General features: G+C 34.2%; 3 protein-coding genes across 5 annotated transcripts; 2 read left to right on the plus strand and 1 right to left on the minus strand.

The window, feature by feature from the left end:
* The first annotated feature begins 28 nt into the window (after positions 1 to 28).
* LOC140817270 (protein FAR1-RELATED SEQUENCE 5-like) lies at positions 29 to 4,694 on the plus strand. The gene is made up of 7 exons (XM_073176910.1): positions 29 to 65; positions 173 to 285; positions 1,496 to 3,752; positions 3,830 to 3,963; positions 4,051 to 4,140; positions 4,336 to 4,413; positions 4,503 to 4,694. Exons 1-6 carry the CDS (start codon positions 29 to 31, stop codon positions 4,408 to 4,410), a joined length of 2,706 nt encoding a protein of 901 aa, XP_073033011.1. The 3' UTR covers positions 4,411 to 4,413; positions 4,503 to 4,694.
* A 537-nt stretch (positions 4,695 to 5,231) lies between these two features.
* LOC140816776 (uncharacterized) lies at positions 5,232 to 6,640 on the minus strand. Its single transcript, XM_073176218.1, has 3 exons — positions 6,502 to 6,640; positions 5,968 to 6,008; positions 5,232 to 5,841 (listed from the first exon to the last, which is right to left on the minus strand). Exons 2-3 carry the CDS (start codon positions 5,968 to 5,970, stop codon positions 5,341 to 5,343), a joined length of 504 nt encoding a protein of 167 aa, XP_073032319.1. The 5' UTR covers positions 5,971 to 6,008; positions 6,502 to 6,640; the 3' UTR covers positions 5,232 to 5,340.
* Positions 6,641 to 10,025: 3,385 nt separating this feature from the next.
* On the plus strand, positions 10,026 to 19,065 carry LOC140816765 (phosphatidylinositol-3-phosphatase SAC1-like). 3 transcript variants are annotated; one of them, XM_073176195.1, is made up of 16 exons: positions 10,026 to 10,382; positions 11,197 to 11,401; positions 11,533 to 11,698; positions 12,238 to 12,460; positions 13,236 to 13,312; positions 13,749 to 13,936; positions 14,059 to 14,156; positions 14,736 to 14,869; positions 14,949 to 15,083; positions 15,864 to 16,248; positions 16,354 to 16,475; positions 16,683 to 16,790; positions 17,457 to 17,660; positions 18,035 to 18,223; positions 18,318 to 18,429; positions 18,583 to 19,065. In XM_073176195.1, the coding sequence occupies exons 1-16, from the start codon at positions 10,227 to 10,229 to the stop codon at positions 18,829 to 18,831; spliced, it is 2,751 nt and encodes a 916-aa protein (XP_073032296.1). In that variant the 5' UTR covers positions 10,026 to 10,226; the 3' UTR covers positions 18,832 to 19,065. The 3 variants fall into 3 exon arrangements, with proteins under 3 accessions (XP_073032296.1, XP_073032297.1, XP_073032298.1); XM_073176196.1 differs by having other exon boundaries at positions 17,463 to 17,660; XM_073176197.1 differs by lacking the exon at positions 11,533 to 11,698 and having other exon boundaries at positions 12,339 to 12,460.
* Positions 19,066 to 19,167: the final 102 nt, after the last annotated feature.

The raw sequence follows: 19,167 nt of genomic DNA on the forward strand, positions 1-19,167 counted from the left end.
ATTTTGTACTAAGTAAATTTTTACAGAGATGTATAATTACGCGTTGTTAAATTTCCCGACTGGAAGTGAGCCTAAAACATTTAGCAGAGGACCATCATGAGACGGACCCACCACTCTCTATTTGTTGTTCGAACTTTGGACTGAATCTTGACGTGTTTGGATTATTACTTAGTTGAACTCCGTGTTGGTAAGCTGCCGTCTTTTCACTTTTTGATCGCTGAGCTTTTAGGTTCCTCGTTTTACTGTGGTGTTTACGTTGGGAATGTGGAGCCCTGTATGGGGATGGTAACGGGCCATGTTAAACCCGGACAAGGTTCGGCGGACTTTTCTCGGATCTGCTACGTCATTATATATCTCTATATTTAATATTATCATCGATAATCTATTTATGTTTTTTGTTATATTCAATCATTAATCCATTATTTTAGTTTATAATCTATTATGATATGCTTAATATTAAAAATTTTATTACAAGTTCTCTTTTGTGATATATTTTAATTAGTGATGATATTTTTTTTCCTCTTAAATATTAATTTGGAAAGTAAATTTAATTATTTTTTTAATATTTTTTAATTGTGTATTGAATAAAATCTAAAACGTATGAAATTGGACCCGACGGATTTGTGGAATGGGGAGGATCTCGGATTTGTGAAAATTTTGAAAGGATGAGTTTTGTTATCCTGAAAATTGATAGCAATGTATTATATCACGCAAGTAGATTCAAAGTTCATAACTGCCTTTAAATTTATGATTGTATGAGATCAATTGTAAGATCATGTTTTTTTAAGTCGGTCTGATAAATCTATATATGTATATATGGTTTAGTCGACCCTGGGGGTAAGGGCACTGCCCTCACCCCTTCAATTGTCGACACGTGTCCTTATCTATTATATAAATTTTATTTTTTTTGAAGGCTATTTTCCAAACCATGGGTTAGTTAACAAACGATTTTTAAATTGTTTATTTCCAATCAGGGACCTTCGTTCAAAATATTGGGCCTCCCAGACCATCGTTCAAAATTTTGGCCATTCGTTCAAAATTTTTGGGCTCCCACCAATTATCTTCACGGTACCGCTCAACATTCACCACCCACCGTGGAAGGTCACCTTTGAAGCGAGCTCCTCCGTCATCGCCGTCATCTTCACCACACCGGCGAAGCCCTTTCCTCCTTGTCGCACAAATTTTAATAGGTTCGTGTCTAACACACTGCTGTAAAATCGATTCTTGAATATTGGAAAAAAGTAGGTTCTTTCTGTTAGTGTGAAAAATCGAGTCATGATTTGGGAATTTATCTTTTGATTTAATCAAGTGAATGATGTAATGAAGTGAAGCTTTCATATATATGATTCTAGGACTTGTGTTCTGATTTAATCATGCCCGATTATTTTTATTTAGCATAGTAAGCAGTAGATGTTTTTTTTAGGCAAGTATTAAATTGCAGAAGCTTTCAACTTGATGTTTATTGTTGTAGTTGAATCTTTGTTGGTTGCTGTAGGTTTTGTACTTCACAATGGAAGATGACAACCCAATTGGAGAGTTGGGGGGAGAATATATTGAAGGAGTAGAACTGGATCACATTTCACAACAACAATGTGGAGTTCCTGAGTTTCGCTCGGCAGAAAACGTTGAGGTACCAACTGAAATATCTGTTGTCGATATTTTGGAGAACAAACTAGCAGTGGGTTCAATTGTGAATAGTGTTGAAGAGGCATATTTGTTGTATTGTCAATACGCGCATGCCAAGGGATTTAGTGTGAGAAAGGGTGATCAACGTTGTTTTCCCAAAACTAATGAACTTCAATCGAAGGAATTTAATTGCTCATGTGAAGGTGTGAAAGATGAAAAATGTTCTAGTAAAAGGATTCCAGTTTATCAAAAGTTGATCACTAGAACTAAATGTAAAGCCAAATTGAAAATTACTAGGGAAAAAGAGGGTCAATGGCGGGTGAGTAGATTTTTGGAGGAGCATAATCATGAGATGTTTGCCCTTGATCAAACTCACATGTTAAGATCGGCACGCAATTTATCACATGCAAAAAAATCCACTCTAGAAGCTATGGTGAATGCTGGAATATCTGTGTCTAATGCAGTTTCTTTCATGGAAAATGAAGCATGTGGGCCACAAAATTTAGGCTTCATTAGAAAAGATGCATATGACCATATGAGTAGGCTAAAAAAGCATACCAAAGTTGAGAATGGAGATGCAACTGCACTTATCCAATATTTTATTGAGAAGGCGAACAAAGAGAATTACTTTTACTGGAATGTGCAATTGGATGATGACGATAGAGTGATGAATTTTTTCTTTAGGGACTACAAATGTGCAGTGGATTATGAATATTTTGGTGATGTGCTGTCGATTGACACAACATATAGATCAAACAAATACAATTTGATTTGTGCTCCATTCATTGGTATAAATCACCATATGCAAAATGTGCTGTTTGGTTTGGCCTTTATGTCAGACGAGACCGAAGCTTCTTTTGAGTGGTTGTTTACAACATTTCTTGATGCTATGTACGGAAAACAACCTGATACTATCTTTTCAGACCAATGCCAGGCCATGATGAATGCCATCGAAACGGTTTTTCCACATTCCCATCATCGTTTATGTCAATGGCATATAAATCAAAATGCGCCTTCACATTTTGGGAATTTAAATGGTGATTCAAATTTCAAAAAATTGTGGTATAAATGCATGAATTACTGCGACTCTGAAGAGGAATTTGATGCCACATGGACATATATGATCGATACATATAATTTGTGTGGTCATAAATGGTTGAATGGGATGTATAAAATCAGGAAAAAATGGGCTACTGCTTTTAGCAATGGAAGATTTAGTGCAGGACTTTTGGCTACCTCAAGGAGTGAGGTCACAAATATGGTTTTGAAGAAAGCAGGTAATAAAATGTGTTCTTTGTATGAATTCGTGATGAATTATACAAAAATTCTAAATAAATGGCGAGAGAAGGAGAAGTTTGAGGATACCCGTTGTCGTCATGGTAAGCCTGCGCAGATTTTAAAAAATCATCCGTTGTTGATTCATGCTGCTGATGTCTACACTATTTCCATTTACAAGTTATTCGAAATCGAATTGGTTAACTCTTTGAATTGCAAATCTGTTCAACCACCATCATGTTTTGGTAATGATTGGAATTTGATTGAGTTCAGAGTAAAATCTCACGATGAAAACTCAAGGGTCAGACAAGTGGTGTTCAATAAGCAGAATCATGAAATAAAGTGTAGTTGTTCTAAGTTTGAGACAATGGGGATTTTGTGTAAGCATGTTTTGATGGTGTTTAACTCTTTTGACGTCACTGTTCTACCCAACTGTTACATTTTGAAGAGATGGATGAAGAATATAAAAACTATGGTTAACAATGACTTCAAAGAAAATGGTGGTGGTGGTGGTGGTGGTTATAAATCTGAGATGGTGTTTGTGAACCAAATAATGAGATCGATGTATGATCTAACTCAATTGAGCAAATCTCATGAGGATGCGAGAAAAAGTTTGTATAATTTGGTTGATACAGCAACTTGTGAAATATCCAACCTTCTCCAGAATTTGAGTGTAGATGATGAGACGCCGTGTGATGATATTCCAAGTGACGGTCACATCGATGAAGTATTCATACGTAACCCACTCACTGCTAAAGCAAAAGGAGTTACAAATGCAAATATTACACGACATTGGGATAATAAGAGCAAAAAAGGAAATCGAAAAGGAAAAGAGAAAGCTGAAATTCCAAGTAAGTTTTAAGTTATTCAAAATTGTGATCATATACTAATTATGCCGTTAGATGACCATCTTCTTTGGATGTGCTAGGGGCAAAAGGAGGCAAAAGAAAAGGACAAAGTTCACAAGATGACACCACCGCACGGGAAATAAACAACATACCATCCCAACAACACTTAAATTTAAGTGTCTCGCAGAATCCATTTTTACCTCCTCAACATTTTGTACAGCACTCATATCCGTTACCTGTATTTTCTGTGGTTTAATTTTCAATGCATTATTATATTCGATATTTTTTATGTTTCGTGCAGGAAGGTAATACAAATTTGTATACAAGTGGTGAAATGAATTTATTCCCTTATCAGTTTCAGGGTCCTCATTCATCACAAGTAAGGAGTAAGGTCCGTGGCGTGGTAATTGTTTCTTGTTTTCATATCCGTTACATGTAATTTCTGTTATTTTTGAGCATAAAATTTTCGAACTTTGTAAAATTTTACCAACACTATTCTGTATAATTTTTTAACATTCAAATTGCGAATTTTTTTTTTTAATTTTCAATGCATTATTATATTCGATATTTTTTATGTCTCGTGCAGGAAGGTAATACAAATGTGTATACAAGTGGTGAAATGAATTTATTCCCTTATCAGTTTCAGGGTCCTCATTCATGAAAAGTACGGAGTAAGGTCCGTGGCGTGGTAATTAAATTTTGAGCATTCATGACAAATTTGAGCATTAAATTTTCGAACTTATAAAATGTCAGATTATTCGGAAACCAGCGGAGGACGAATGAGCTCTGGATGCTTTCATTTCAATCGTGACAGGACCACCAGTAGTTTGGATGAAGTGAAGCTGGACATACATTAAAGAATTTGTTGTTTGTGTTTTGTAGTTTGATATGATTTAAATGTATCATGATGGTTAGAACAAACTCTTGTTCTGATTACATTAAAGAATTTGGTTGTGTACTTCTGAGAAATTCTTAATTGTTTGTGAATCCAATGTAGGGGCTGTTGTGTCGATTAGATGAAGTTATCCCATGTGTGGATGTTGTGTACTTCTCATCTTACAGCATTGGATGAAGTTATCCCATGTGTGGATGTTGAATCCAATTAACATGTTCGGCTGGGTTATTGTAAGGTCTGTTGTGCATTTTCAAGGCACACATATCTGCTGTGCATTTTCAAGGCACACTAGATCGTTTACCAAATAATTTACTCCACTAGAATATTAGTTACATTCTACACTGGATAAAATAATTCTCACATAGCGAGCCATCAAACATATATCAAAATTATATCTTTGAACAAAAATGTCGAGTTTAATTGGGGAAATATTCATGAATTTCCACAACTTTGTTACTGAGAACATTTAACAATAAGCACAGAGGCCCATCACCAAGATACAAATACATTCTTCTCGTTAATGAATGACCATTGACTTCAACTCACAGTTTAACCAATAATAATGCATTAACTTAAATATATCTTAGACAAATTCTTGACAATATTAGATAATTTTAAGCTACTGCTAACAAAAACTCTAGTCATCATCACCAAATTACTTTTACATAGAATGTCATAGCAATACCAACAAAAACTCTAGTCATCATCACCAAATTTAAGAGATTCCAGCAAGACTTTCAACTCTTCAGATAGCTTCTCCATTCTTAATGCATTTCTCTGATGCTCGCGTGCTAACTCTACTTGAGCATGAACCAATTCAGCTATTTTTTCGTTTTGTTTTTTTTTCAAACTCGAACTTGGAGCGGAGGTTGAACTCGAATTTGGCGCAGCTGTCGAACTACAAGTCGGACCAAACGTTGCACTCGAACTTGGAGCGGAGGTTGAACTCGAATTTGGCGCAGCTGTCGAACTACAAGTCGGACCAAACGTTGCACTGGAAATTGGAGCGGACGTTGAACTCGAACCAGCAGCAACAAAAGGTTTCTTCATATGTTCATCAAATGCTCTCAATGCCTTCTCTTTATTGCTATATCCCTTGTAACAAGCACCTCGAAAGCCATTAACTTGTGCTTGAGCCTCTTCCCAGCGCTCATAAACACCAGGTGTTCTACCATTAAAAACAACATATGTTTTTTCCTACAACAACAAAAATTTTTACAAAAAAAAAAAACAATAAATAAGCATGATATAAAAAAAAACAATAACATATGTTCAAATTAAAAATGGTTAAATGAATATAGAACACGAAATTAACAAATTTACCATCGCGGCATATAGCTTTGTCTTGAGGCACAACAAAAGAGCTGCAAAATACGGTTCAATACATCATGAAGTGAGCATTAAGGGTAAATAAACAAAACATAAAGTGTATATAAAAGTATGTGTGCGGTTAAATATTTTAGTAACACAATTCTTCATCATGCTGAAAAATCAAGAATCCTTGTTACATACAAACACAATAATAGCAATTGATGATAACTTGCCAACCTCTTGCCAATCCTCGTTACATACAAACACAATAATTCTTCCCAACTAAGACTCGTGTACAAGGAACCCAAGAATTTAATAGCATTTGCTAACCAATTTCAAAATTAATGAATTTGGGAGATCATAACTTGTAGTCTACAGATGAAATACTTTCTTCTGCCGGAAATACAACAACAAGGCCGAGTACAGCATCACACAAAATACAGATTCTTACAGAAAGAACCCACTTTTTCCCCAAATCAAGAATCAATTTTACGGTAGTGTGTTTGTGCGATTATACGGTAGTTTGTTCACGAGATAAACACGAACCTGTTAAACTTTGTGCGACGACGAGGCAAGGGCGCTCGCCGGTGGTGGCGAGGACGGAGGAGAAGGAACGAGGAGGAGGAGGAGGACCGTGAAAAGATTTAACAAAATGGTGGGAGTCCCAAATCTTTTGAGCGGAAGTCCTGATCTAATAGCCTAAACCCTGGTTGGAAATAAACAATTTAAAAATCGTTTGTTAACTAACCCATGGTTTGGAAAATAGCCTTCAAAAAAAATAAAATTTAAATAATAGATAAAGACACGTGTCGGCAATTGAAGGGGTGAGGGCAGTGCCCTTACCCCCAGGGTCGACTGAACCTGTATATATGGTATATTGACCAGGTCCATATTTGTAATGAAAAATAATACATTTGGCCAAAAAAAAAAAGAAATTTATGAGTTGGGTCGAGTCAGAAATCGGTTTCACAAATTGATTCATAAGATGGTTTTACAAGAGTTTTTGTGCAAACAGTAAATCTCGGATTTTAAAAGACTAATGTATGTGTATTTTTTAAAATATTCATTCGATTGTAACTTTTTTTTGTGTCCTTATAATCCCGCTTTATGGTAAATCAAATTTCTTGTTTGACTCAAATGAATAAAATATGTGTGAAATAGGGTTTTCTTCACAAACTCGTAATGCACATTACCAACAAAATATAAAGTTGATTGTCATTATATAACTGCCACATGGTTGGTTTATCTACCCTATTAAATGAAGAAAGTGTTATTGCACCCAATCAATTTATTTGATGTGTAAGTCATTTTAATGCTGCAGAGCTTACCTTGTTCAAACTAAAATTAATCTTTTCATCGAAAAATTTTTGTATCGTCAACGCATTTACATTTGCGTGTAGTTTAGTTTAAATAACAATGATATAATATAGTTAAATTTTATCCTTAAATAACGTCACTGCTTTTGTGAAATTTTTATAGGTTTTAATAATACATCCAGATCATTAAATAAACATAAGTATTTGACCTCACCAAGTTCTTGCAAGTTGTAAATATCTCTCCGATTACAAAAAACTCTTGTAAATCACAGATCAATTGTGTTGGCGGATCTCCAACTTGACTCGACTCATAAAAATATTATTTTTATCATTAGAAATGAATTGATCAATCTCGTAGATATTCTTTTACGACCCTTTAATTATTACGATAAAATCATATGTATAAATATTAGTTTGTTTTCAATCAAATGGTTTGAAGATATATTTTGAAAGTAATCGATGTTAATGAGCTTTTTGGTTAGCTGAATAGGTTTTTTTTTTTTTTTTGTATAAATACAATATATATTTGAGAAATTAAAATTTTATTTATTTTCTTGTATATTTACTTGGAATGGTGTAATAATATAGCATGAGAAAGCTGATTGATTGGCTTCAAAAATTAATCACAACAAACAATTAAATGATCTTCGACGTTGATTTTTCACTTAGAAAAGTGGAGAAAAGTTATGTATGAGCTATTTTTAACCATTTTGTTTGTAAATTGTGCATGTACATATAAAATAAAGACCTTATGCTGTACAAATCATACTCGTTTGTTAGAAGCAGAGCTGGACAAACCCTATTCAGATTATGGGCTTTTCTAGAGATTCTCTAGACGTTTGAGCCCATCTTCTTTCATGAGCCCATCTTCTTTCTTGTTTATATATACATATCTATATACACTTTTTATATGCAGGCCGTCCATCTTGCTCATAATATTAGATATATAATTTGGAGGTGCGTACTGTGAGTGAATATCATATCAAAACTATATATATATATATATATATATATATATATATATATATAGCTAAATAGTAAATACAAATATAAAATATTTGATTTGTGTTTTGTCGAATATGTTATATTCCAACTTTGCGAACCACACAAAAACTTTTGTGAAACCGTATCACGTACAATTTTGTGAGACAAATATTCGACCTGACCCAAATCATTAAAAATTATTACTTTGTACACAAATTCATGGTCTCTCGAGTAAATTTTGTGAGACCTTATTGATATATAAATAAACCAATGGATAAATAAAAGACATATCTATTTTGAAAATTTTGTTTATTTTTTTGCCAAAATATCTTAAATTTTTTTTCTTATTTTTAAAATTAAAATCAATTGTCTATTTTTTTTTTCCCATATCAAATTTAACTGCGATAAGTTCAGATATTTATGCCCTTATATTAATTAATTAGATTTAGCTATATGCCCTAATATATTTATGTTTAATTCCCTTATATATTATATTTATTTATTAATTACATAAAGTTGGCAAATTACTAATGTTAGCAATGCATATATTTATGTTTATTTACTAATCAATTAAAGCTAGCAAATTAACTACGGTTAGCGAATTGAAGTTGATTGAAATTATTTAGATTAGGTCACTTGTGATACGGTCAACCCTACCGATATTCACAATAAAAAGTAACACTCTTAGCATAAAAAAGTAATACTTTTCATGAATGACCCAAATAAGAGACCCGTATCACAAAATACGACCCCTGAGACCGTCTCACACAAGTTTTTGTCAATTATTTAACTCCTTAAAATAAAAATTAATATTAGGCTACATGCCTTCTTAATTTCTTCGTGTTATTGTAATTATATATTGAGTGGGTGTCATGTGAGACCGTCTCACGGATCTTAATATGTGAGACGGGTCAACACTACCGATATTCACAATAAAAAATAATACTCTTAGCATAAAAAGTAATATTTTTTCATGAATGATCCAAATAAGATATCCGTCTCACAAATACAACTCGTGAGACCGTCTCACACAAGTTTTTGCCTTATATATTATTGAATATTCTTTGTGTTTAGTTTTGAAAACTCAACAAAAGATGATTATCCTAACTATGTCTTGTATAAACATATGCATGATATCTTTTTATTTGTACTTGTTTAGTTCGTAATAAGCAGTTTTCAAAATTTAATTTACGTACCGTGATTAATAAATTCATTATTTGATTTATACATATGTAATTTTTATTTTTAATTAATATAACTTATTTTTCCAGATCTTAATAATACATTATTTTTTCAGTCTGAGCTATATAATAATAAATAAAAATATGAATAAATAATTAAAACCAAGACTAATTTGAGCGAGATACTATATCAATTAAATAAATTTTATTTCAATGAACATTAACAATACTATATTTAAATATGTATTTTAAGATTGAATATCCAATTCCACACCAATTAAAGATAGTATTTGGTTGTAGTTGTCTCTTTATTTATAATTTAGTATTTTATTAATTTTTAAAATCAATTAAAATATATGCTTATTAATGCCAAATGGAACAAGCAAAATTAAAAAAGAGATAGAAGTAAGAAGAATATCTTTGAAAAGAAATTGAATTACTAATATAAAATATTAATTTGAAAGGAACAAAAAAACTCAAGAAGTAGCAGTTAATATATTAGGAATAAAACAAATAACTTTGATATATATTCAAGTATGGAATAATTTTTAAAGTTCTTTTATAAAACGTGTTGGGAACAGTGCGATTTATACGGTGCGTTTCTTCTTGCAGACCGATTTAGTTGACAGCTGGGACGGTGGAAGAGAAGGGGAAAAAATGGCGGAAAGGAGGAAAGCTGTAAGGGCACAAGGTTTTGCCTAAACGAAAGACCTGTTGTAATTCCCTTCGATTTTATTTTAATTTAGTCAGTTATCAGTGGGAAGATCCTTTCCGCTTGGATAAATTCAAAATGGCTAGACCCGAGACTGTGAAATCAAATTCCGTGAATCTTCAGCCGCAATCCGTGCCTAATTCTATGAAAAATCTTCAGCGCAATGATCCGGAAACCACGCCCGATCCGAACTCGTATTCTCTGGAGAAATTCCGACTGTACGAAACTCGCGCGGTAATGTTTCAGGGGAAGGATTTTTTTTCCGCTAATAGTATGTGTATAGTGGATTCGTGATCAAGATTTGATTTTTTTTTTATTCGTACCGATCAGTTTCTCCATGGTAGAAGTTGAAGCTAGCGAATTTGACCGTTGAGGTTTCTTTTTGTTATGAAAGTGATGGCTGAGGTTCTATTCAGAAGTTTTCTTTTTCTTTTTGTTTCCGCTGTTGTTCTTTTATTTCTCTTAAGAAAATGGATGGTGTACTAGAATTGTTCTGCTTTACATTTGACAGTGCATAATTTTGTCGTTAATTTTTTGGTATATATCAGGGGTGTATAGTTTATTGGTTTTAATTTCCTCTATTTTTCATTCGATATTTAATAAGATTGATTTGATTGAAATTTGGGTGATCGAGAATTTTACAGCTCTGTTTTGTTGCATTGACTTGCTAATTGCTAATTGCTAATTGCTAATTGCTAATTGCTAATTGCTAATTGCTAATTGCTAATTGCGTTGCTAAGGCAGTGCTCTATAAGATCTCCGAGGTGAACTCACATTGTACTTGGATACAAATAGTTGAAGCCTTAGAATTGAAAATAATCTCTTTCAAATTTTGTGCGAGTATAATTTGAAAATTTGAATTTTAGAGCTCCATTTCGTTTGATAATTTTATTTAAACTTTTAAAACGCATATGACAAAGTTTTATGTCATACGGGATATGGCCCCTTCTCTGATCAGAAGGATTGGAATGTATGAACGTAAAAAACAATATCTACGGCTAATGGTAGCTTTTTAATGCGGTCTGACATTTCCTTCAATTATTTTCAGAGGTTTTATTTGATTGGAAGTGGTAGGAACAAGAGATTTTTTAGGGTGCTAAAGATTGATAGAATGGAGCCCTCGGATTTGAATATTAGTGAAGACCCCGTGGTTTATCCTCCTCAAGAAGTCAAGAGCTTGCTCCAAAGGATTGCTGAGGGAAATCGTGCCACTGGAGGGTTAAATTTTGTTGCCAAGGTATATGGCATTGTTGGTAAGTCTAGATAATAAAGCTCTTATAGAAGTTCAATTTTATCAAATGTATTTCTGATGTTAGAATAGAATGGTTGCTTTGTGCCCTTGTATATTCTTACATTGTGGTTTCATCCTTTTTGGTGTTTTAAGGCTGCATTAAATTCTTGGAATCATATTATCTGATACTGGTGACAAAGCGTCGGCAGATTGGATGTATATGTGGCCATGCTATATATGGTATAGATGAGAGCCAAATAATTACCATTCCACATGTTTCAGTTCAAACTGATGTTGCTCATTCAAAAACGGAGTTGCGGTAACTTCTCTATTTAATCACGCACTAATGCATTATATAGGATTTTTTGACATAGTACTATTGGGCAGAGTTGCCCTATGATTTTATTTACCAGTCTCCTGTCATCGGACCCATGATCCTTTTTAGTGTGGTTATCATCACACGAACATCCATCATTAACTTTTTCTTCTTATGCCAAGTGGGGTTTTTTAGATTGGGATTTAGATTTTATTTATTTATATGATCTTGGGAGAAAATTGATTAATCTTTTTTAACCAAAATATCAATTTGCGCATGTTGTTTGGTTCAATTTTGGACAAGAATGATCTGTTTAGTATCAATTGTCTTCAATATATATTGGAGCAAAACACCCATTTCACCTCTTCATGGACAAAGTTCTTGTCGCGTAGTCCCTTTGCCTATGGTTCATTGGGGAAATATACGAAGGATTTCATAAATTATCCATGAAATAATACCAGTAGGTGCATGTCTATTACCGATTTATTTAAAGGCAATATTTATACATTTTTCAGAGGTAAAATTTGTTTCATTTTTTGCAGGTACAAGAAGCTTTTATCCAGTGTCGATTTGACAAAAGATTTTTTCTATAGCTATACATATCCTATAATGCAAAGTTTACAGAAAAATGTGTCATCAACAGGAGAAGAAGGGATGCCATATGAAAACATGTTTGTTTGGAATGCTTTTCTAACACAAGCGATTCGATTAAGATGCAAGAATACCATCTGGACCATAGCTCTGGTTCACGGACATTTCAAACAGGTGGAATATTTACTTTCTATGTTTTAATGTTATCGGCCCTTTCCTGCTCATAAGATACGTTGTCATTAAATGTAATCACATCTATGTTTCTCTGCTATGTTGATCTCATTACCACCATAAATTTGCTTTATGCTTCCTGCGTCTTTTTATTTATATTTATTATTTTATCATTTCTGTTATATATATCAAGTGTGAGACTTTTAGTGGTACAGTTCGGTGACATCAAGTCACCGATGAATTTTACAAAATACTCATGTCTACTCACAAAAACAATATATTTTCATATAATAAAAAATTTTCATAACCAATGGTAAATTTATACTTACCCATAACTATCACTCTTTCCGAAATTCATACGTCATTCATAGAAATTACTAATATGTTTGATATAGTTGTAACATTATTTTTCTTAAAAAAAGCACACATCATCCAAACTATAATTTGAAAGTATAAGAAAATACTCACAAATATTTTCAACCTAATTGTTCGTAATTTTATATATTAGCTAAAATCCAAAAATAATGTATTATAAAATGTGGATCAATATATCCGTAGCAAAGAACAAGGAGTGTGAACTAAGGAGTCTATCCTATTATTCTAATTTCTTTCATGACACCCTTCACTAATTTTTGGATTTCAGTTTTGGATATACCTTGTCCTATACTGGAGGAGAATTGGACAAACTTTTCTTTTTATTTTACTTGTATGGTAGAATAAGTTATCATTTTTTATATACAATCTTCTTGATTGATTTTCTAAATCACTTGAATTGTAGGTTAGACTATCCATTTTTGGACGAGATATTTGTGTTTCTCTGGTTTCGAGACGTTCACGCCATTTTGCAGGGACACGGTTAGCTTTTTTCTAAATGTATCACTAAAAGGCTAGTTTGTCTACATTTTTCTTTCCATCTTTATTTTCCGTTGCATGCTTGGCATAAGTGCCATATTTCTTTGCTCGTCTAACACTCTCTGTACTTATTTTTCTTGGAGAATAATGTTGGATCCAGCAGCATATCCGAAACCTGTGTATCAGACTTGTTTCAATGATATTCATTACTAAACTCCGAGTCTTCGGGATATATTGTTATCATGGTTACAAATGAAGTTATGTTTATAAGAACTGATTATTTATTAAATGAAAAGTGGCTTAAATTATTGTTTAATCCACATATGAGAAAGTTAAAGGTGCAATATGGAAACTGTTGGAAATCAAAACCTTCCGTTTTCAGTCAGTTAAATCTCTGATATTTAGGGATTAAAATCCTCTTCTGTTGCACTGGCTGCAGTTATTTAAAGCGTGGGGTTAATGATCATGGGCGTGTAGCAAATGATGTTGAAACGGAGCAAATCGTCCTTGATGAAGAAGCTGGGTCATGTAAAGGAAAAATGAGTTCTGTTGTACAGATGAGGGGTTCCATTCCTCTTTTTTGGTCTCAAGAAGCTTCAAGGTTCAGTCCAAAGCCTGATATCATATGTGAGTGAGATTGAATTTGATGTTTTTTTATTTATTTTGTATATAGGCTATTTAGACATAGACTCCTCGCCTGTTTGTTCGTATTTAGAATTCTAGATAATTTTTGGTTTTTTTACATGAAGTACAACGATATGATCCTACATATGAGGCTACCAAACAGCATTTTGAAGACCTGGCAGAGAGATATGGCAATCCGATTATAGTTCTTAATCTCATAAAGGTTTGTACCAGATTCCCTCTTTTGACTTTCGGAAACTATATATCCTCTGTCCTCTAACCCTGCAACCACCCTACGAGTTCTTTTAGTGCTATGGATTTACATGATGCTTATTATATTCTTTTTTTTCTATTTTCTTAATTGCATGATGCAATTTTATATTAGCACTCTGTTATTTGAATCTCATCGTATAAATTTTTTCTGACTGAACTCATTATCAAAACAGGGAATCACGCACTAAGGCACACGGTCTTATTATCTCTTGGTGTGATATGCCATCTGATTTTATATTGCACGATATCTTTCTAAACAATGTAAACTTTGGCTGGTTCCTTTAATATTATTGCCAGAATTCCGCTTCCACTAGTGAATTGATGGGCTTCTTGATGATGATTTCGATGCCCAATTTCTCTTGAACCTGTGGTTTTAGATAATCAATTACCCACTCAGCATAAGAATCTCCTGACTAAGAGTTGCATCATTTACTAGAATAGCTGGAAGCTGAAATCAAATGTTTTTTTATGTAATGTTCCGTTGTCATTTGTAGCTCGCTCTTTCTTATATGCATGAATTCAATTTCAGACAGTTGAGAAAAGACCACGAGAAATGATGCTAAGGCGTGAGTTTGCTAATGCTGTGGGGTATCTTAACCAGATTCTTACTGAAGAAAATCATCTCAAATTTATCCACTGGGACTTTCACAAGTTTGCAAAGAGGTATATGGGTATTTCTTTTGTATGCACCACATGTCATCTCTCTTCTCTGCTGATTACGTAGTCTTTTATATTTTTCCAGCAAGTCTGCCAATGTGTTAGCTGTTTTGGGTGGTGTTGCAAGTGAAGCACTTGATTTAACGGGATTTTATTACAGTGGAAAGCCTTTGGTTACAAAAAGAAAGGCTGTCCAACTTTCTAGAACCAGCACTGGCAGGTATTATTTCACAAGTTTTAATAATTATACGGGTGATTTTCGCATTGTAAGTCCTTTTCAACCAAGTACCTCGTTATTTCTATGTGGATAATATGAGTGATGTTCTTGCTTTGGTATTATTGATATCCTACTCTTTGGTTTTTAAATTATTGTTTAGCATTCCATCCAGGAACTACAGCAGCTGAATATTTTTTTCTAGGATTTTTCAATGACGAAATTTATTTTTATGTGATGCATGAGACACCACAAACGAAAGAGCAAAAACTAACTGCAAACTTGTGTGTCATTAGTTAAGTGGCTTGTAACCGTATACAAAACGAAATATTTTTACACTCATTCCTTTTAACAGCTGGTCAACTTCACGTTTTGATTTTGTTTCCTAGGTGTATGGATGCATGCTGTCTACCCATCTTCTCCCTATTTTTTCCTATTGTTGAAGACAGTGGAACATGTATTTTATGCAATAACAAATTTTTTCCCCATATTTTTGTTTCTTCTATAATGAATTTTATGGATAACCCACGGTCAAGATTTTAGCACTTCCCGCATGTGTAATAATAGTTGACTTTCATCTAAACATGAGTGCTAAATTTAAACATTATCTTTTGTTGTGACAATTAAAAAAGAGAAACTTTCTCGGTTTTTATAGTTTACTTTCATTGTTTCAACCAACCATCATGCATTTTGCTTCAGTTTCTTAATCTGAACTGGAGGGGAGGGATGGTGCCTCCCTTTATATTGTCTCTAAGCTTTTGTGCAACACTAGTATGTCTTTTGCAGGGATTCTTCTCTTAGAGATTTAAGAGCCACCTCTGGAGATCTTTCAAGGATTAGTGGCAGCACCGATTCTTTGACGTCCTTGATCAAACAAGACAGGGAGTCTGAAACTAGTCAACAGAGTAGGAAAGAGACTAATGGCTATGCAGGATCACAATATCAGAGTGGAGTTCTGCGGACAAACTGCATTGACTGCTTGGATCGTACGAATGTTGCCCAATATGCTTATGGATTAGCAGCTTTAGGTCGCCAACTTCATGCGTTGGGCATGACGGACAATCAAAAAGTTGATCCTGATAGCAGCATTGCCGCTGCTCTCATGGATATGTACCAGAGCATGGGTGATGCCTTGGCGCAGCAATATGGAGGCTCGGCAGCTCACAACATTGTATGCCTTCTAGTCAAACGGCAACTTATGTGTTCTCTTTAGTTGCCGTTCTGTTCCTTGTGATTGTAAACAGTTTGATTAAATGGTGTCTCTTACAAAATATAGGTGTTCCCAGAGAGGCAGGGGAAGTGGAAAGCTACAACTCAGTCTAGGGAATTTCTGAAATCTATAAAGCGATATTACAGCAATGCTTACACAGATGGTGAAAAGCAGGATGCAATAAATTTGTAAGTCAAGCTCCTTCTACATTTTCAGCTGCCTTTATTGTCTTGCCTTTATTTTGGAGAAACTTTCAACTGTAGAACTCTCGTGAGGTCTCTTGTTGTGCCTTGGTGTTACTACTTTTTAAGATCTGATCTAAGTTGTGAAATTCCTTTGTCTGAATGAGTTTTCTGCTTTGTCTCGTTTCTAAGCCCGTTTAATGAACTGTGCAGATTTTTGGGTTATTTTCAACCGCAAGAAGGAAAACCTGCCCTTTGGGAATTGGATTCAGATTATTACCTTCATGTTTCTGGAATTTTAGATGATCTCATGCCTGAAAGGTAGAGTCTAAATAGTCGCAAATGCAACATGGCTATTATTCATGCTAAACTAGGAGGCCAAGACATAAATATAGTCTATCTGGTTGTCAAATTATCTTTTTCTTCTTATGTTTGTTCTTCTAAATTTGGTTCTGTGAATAAGCTTAATCATATGTTGGAAACCAAGTTGTGATTAATACCACGTACAGGAAAGAGTGAAAGGGATGATGAAAGTTGTGCTTTGATGATTGCTGTTTCATATGCGGTAGTTTAATTTAAAATTTTAACTTCTCCATGACATTCTGAGTTTCCATTATTAATATTTGTTGAACACGCGAAGTGGTTGAGATTTTTTTGTACAATAGGTGAAGTGATTCAGAATTTGTTGGCCGCAGAATGTTGCATCACATGCTTCTTATATGATTCTGAGTTAATTCAAATTATCTTATTCAGTCAAGTGGATGTCTTACGAAACATTTATTCTTTACCTGAGATGTCATCAAGTAGCTTTATTCAAGTGATTTTATTCCACAAAGGGCATTTGGAAGAACTAGCGAGCAACTCTAAAAATATTGTGTGGTAATGAAAGCTAAAACCATTTTAATCAGTAGCAGATCAATTACAATGCCTTCGCAGTTTCCTTTTCCCATGTGATCTGTGCTTTGATATCTTCTGCTTATGCTTAAGCTATAGTCCTTTGGAAGATGCAAAACCTTTGAGAGCAACAATTCCTCTGACCCCGATTCCAGCTTGCCGTGAAGACTTCTCACGTTTGAAGTTGACATCATTTGATAAATTGATTGAGAGAACATGCAGTTCAATCAAGAATGTACGGCTCTGTAGCGAGCTCGATCAAAAATCAGGGGGCTTTGGTGTGGCACCTGATGCTGCGTAAGCATCTTCTTGAACTAAGAACTTCTTACTTTTGGATCATTTTGTCATGTATATCCACTGTATGCAAACTGTGAGGTGATCTGTCATTTGACTTTTGGAGGAAATTAACTAATTGGAACTTTCTATGCTGTTTAAGTGCATTATTTCGTTAGCTTAATATCCTATACATTTACATTTCCGAGCACTATACTCCAGTGACACTTGTTAAGTAATTATTCTACCAATATATTATTCTCTGTTTCGGCTCGAGACTGTGAAAGAATGATTGGAATCATGTCTAATTTTGTATTTATGCATCTGCCTTTTGTGGAAGATACATTTCACTCTTGAGTTGCTATTGAACTCAGAAATGAACAAAATGTCTGTTGCAGTGAAATACAGCTCAAAAGTCCAAACTGGCTTTTTGGCCAGAGAAAATACGATGATAGTAGCTCTGCACCAAAACCGGCATCACATCAATTTGAAAATGGGGGAGCTCGTGATGAGAGAAAAGATGGATTATGTGAACTTAATCTATTTTGTCCTGTTGTTGAGAGTGATGAAGAAGATGTTTTCCAACGGTAATACCTTGTATTTTCTTTCATTCTTTTTCTTTCCATATTTATTTTTTTGTGTAGTGTCAACTCGTTTAGAAACTCCATCTTATATTTTTAGATATTTAGCAATGACTACGGTGGATGAGGCCAATGGTTGGTGTGGTGGTACGTTATTGGGTGATCAAAATGAAAGCGGCGAGATTTATCGGCACTACGCTGAACTCATTCAGGTATGATATTGCATGCTTCATCTGTTAGTTCATTGTGTGCATGGACGGAGAGTTTGGACAATTATGGATGCTCTACAGTGTCACTATACGATGTGCTGTGTTGTATGCATTCATTTCCTTGCCTTATCGTCTGTAGTTCATTGAACTTTTCAGGTGCCTTCAGGGGAACCTTTTCAGAACGATCTCGAACAAGAAAAATATTACACCAATCTTCTTAGTGTGAACATGGTTGACTGCATAGAAGATACTGCTGTTGAAACAGAAATGGAAGCCGCTGTCAAGGAGTATGACCAAGCTGGTGCTGATCTCGGGATTTTCCCCAAGTCATATAAAGCTCTAGCTGTCGATCCAAGCCAGCTAACCAGATGGATTATCGGTGAAGAACGGTTGCTCAAGCTTTAAAAGTCAAGGCAGCGCGTCGCAATCATTAAAAAAATCAGCCATCATTGGCACATTAGCCACAGAAGAACAGCAACATCATTGAAGTTTCTGGCCTGCTGGCTGCAGTTTTGAAGGCCTATCTGATGTACAAATCATGCCATTTAGTTACCTTAAAAGTTCCTGAGCAAATTCAATATGGAAAGGTGACGATCTTTTGGAATTACAATTATATTTTATTTGGTAAATGTTAATGTCTATTGGATCAAGTGAAGGTAATATAGATCCATCCGATAGTGTAACCTGAAAATATCTCAAGGGAATATGGTTGTCCCAAGTTAATGGGGTATATTTTTAACT

The sequence above is a fragment of the Primulina eburnea genome, chromosome 16, assembly GCF_022965805.1.
Source record: "Primulina eburnea isolate SZY01 chromosome 16, ASM2296580v1, whole genome shotgun sequence".
In the NCBI taxonomy this organism is placed as follows: domain Eukaryota; kingdom Viridiplantae; phylum Streptophyta; class Magnoliopsida; order Lamiales; family Gesneriaceae; genus Primulina; species Primulina eburnea.

What these genes read in the sequence shown, in the direction of transcription:
- LOC140817270 (XM_073176910.1), top strand. Translation starts at nt 29, where the DNA reads ATGTATAATTACGCGTTGTTAAATTTCCCGACTGGAA. An exon ending in GTTAAATTTCCCGACTGGAA is followed by an intron (nt 66 to 172) that starts GTGAGCCTAAAA and finishes ATTATTACTTAG; the next exon opens with TTGAACTCCGTGTTGGTAAG. An exon ending in AGAGAAAGCTGAAATTCCAA is followed by an intron (nt 3,753 to 3,829) that starts GTAAGTTTTAAG and finishes TGGATGTGCTAG; the next exon opens with GGGCAAAAGGAGGCAAAAGA.
- LOC140816765 (XM_073176195.1), top strand. Translation starts at nt 10,227, where the DNA reads ATGGCTAGACCCGAGACTGTGAAATCAAATTCCGTGAATCTTCAGCCG. An exon ending in TTTCACAAGTTTGCAAAGAG is followed by an intron (nt 14,870 to 14,948) that starts GTATATGGGTAT and finishes ATATTTTTCCAG; the next exon opens with CAAGTCTGCCAATGTGTTAG. An exon ending in GGTGTGGCACCTGATGCTGC is followed by an intron (nt 17,661 to 18,034) that starts GTAAGCATCTTC and finishes TGTCTGTTGCAG; the next exon opens with TGAAATACAGCTCAAAAGTC.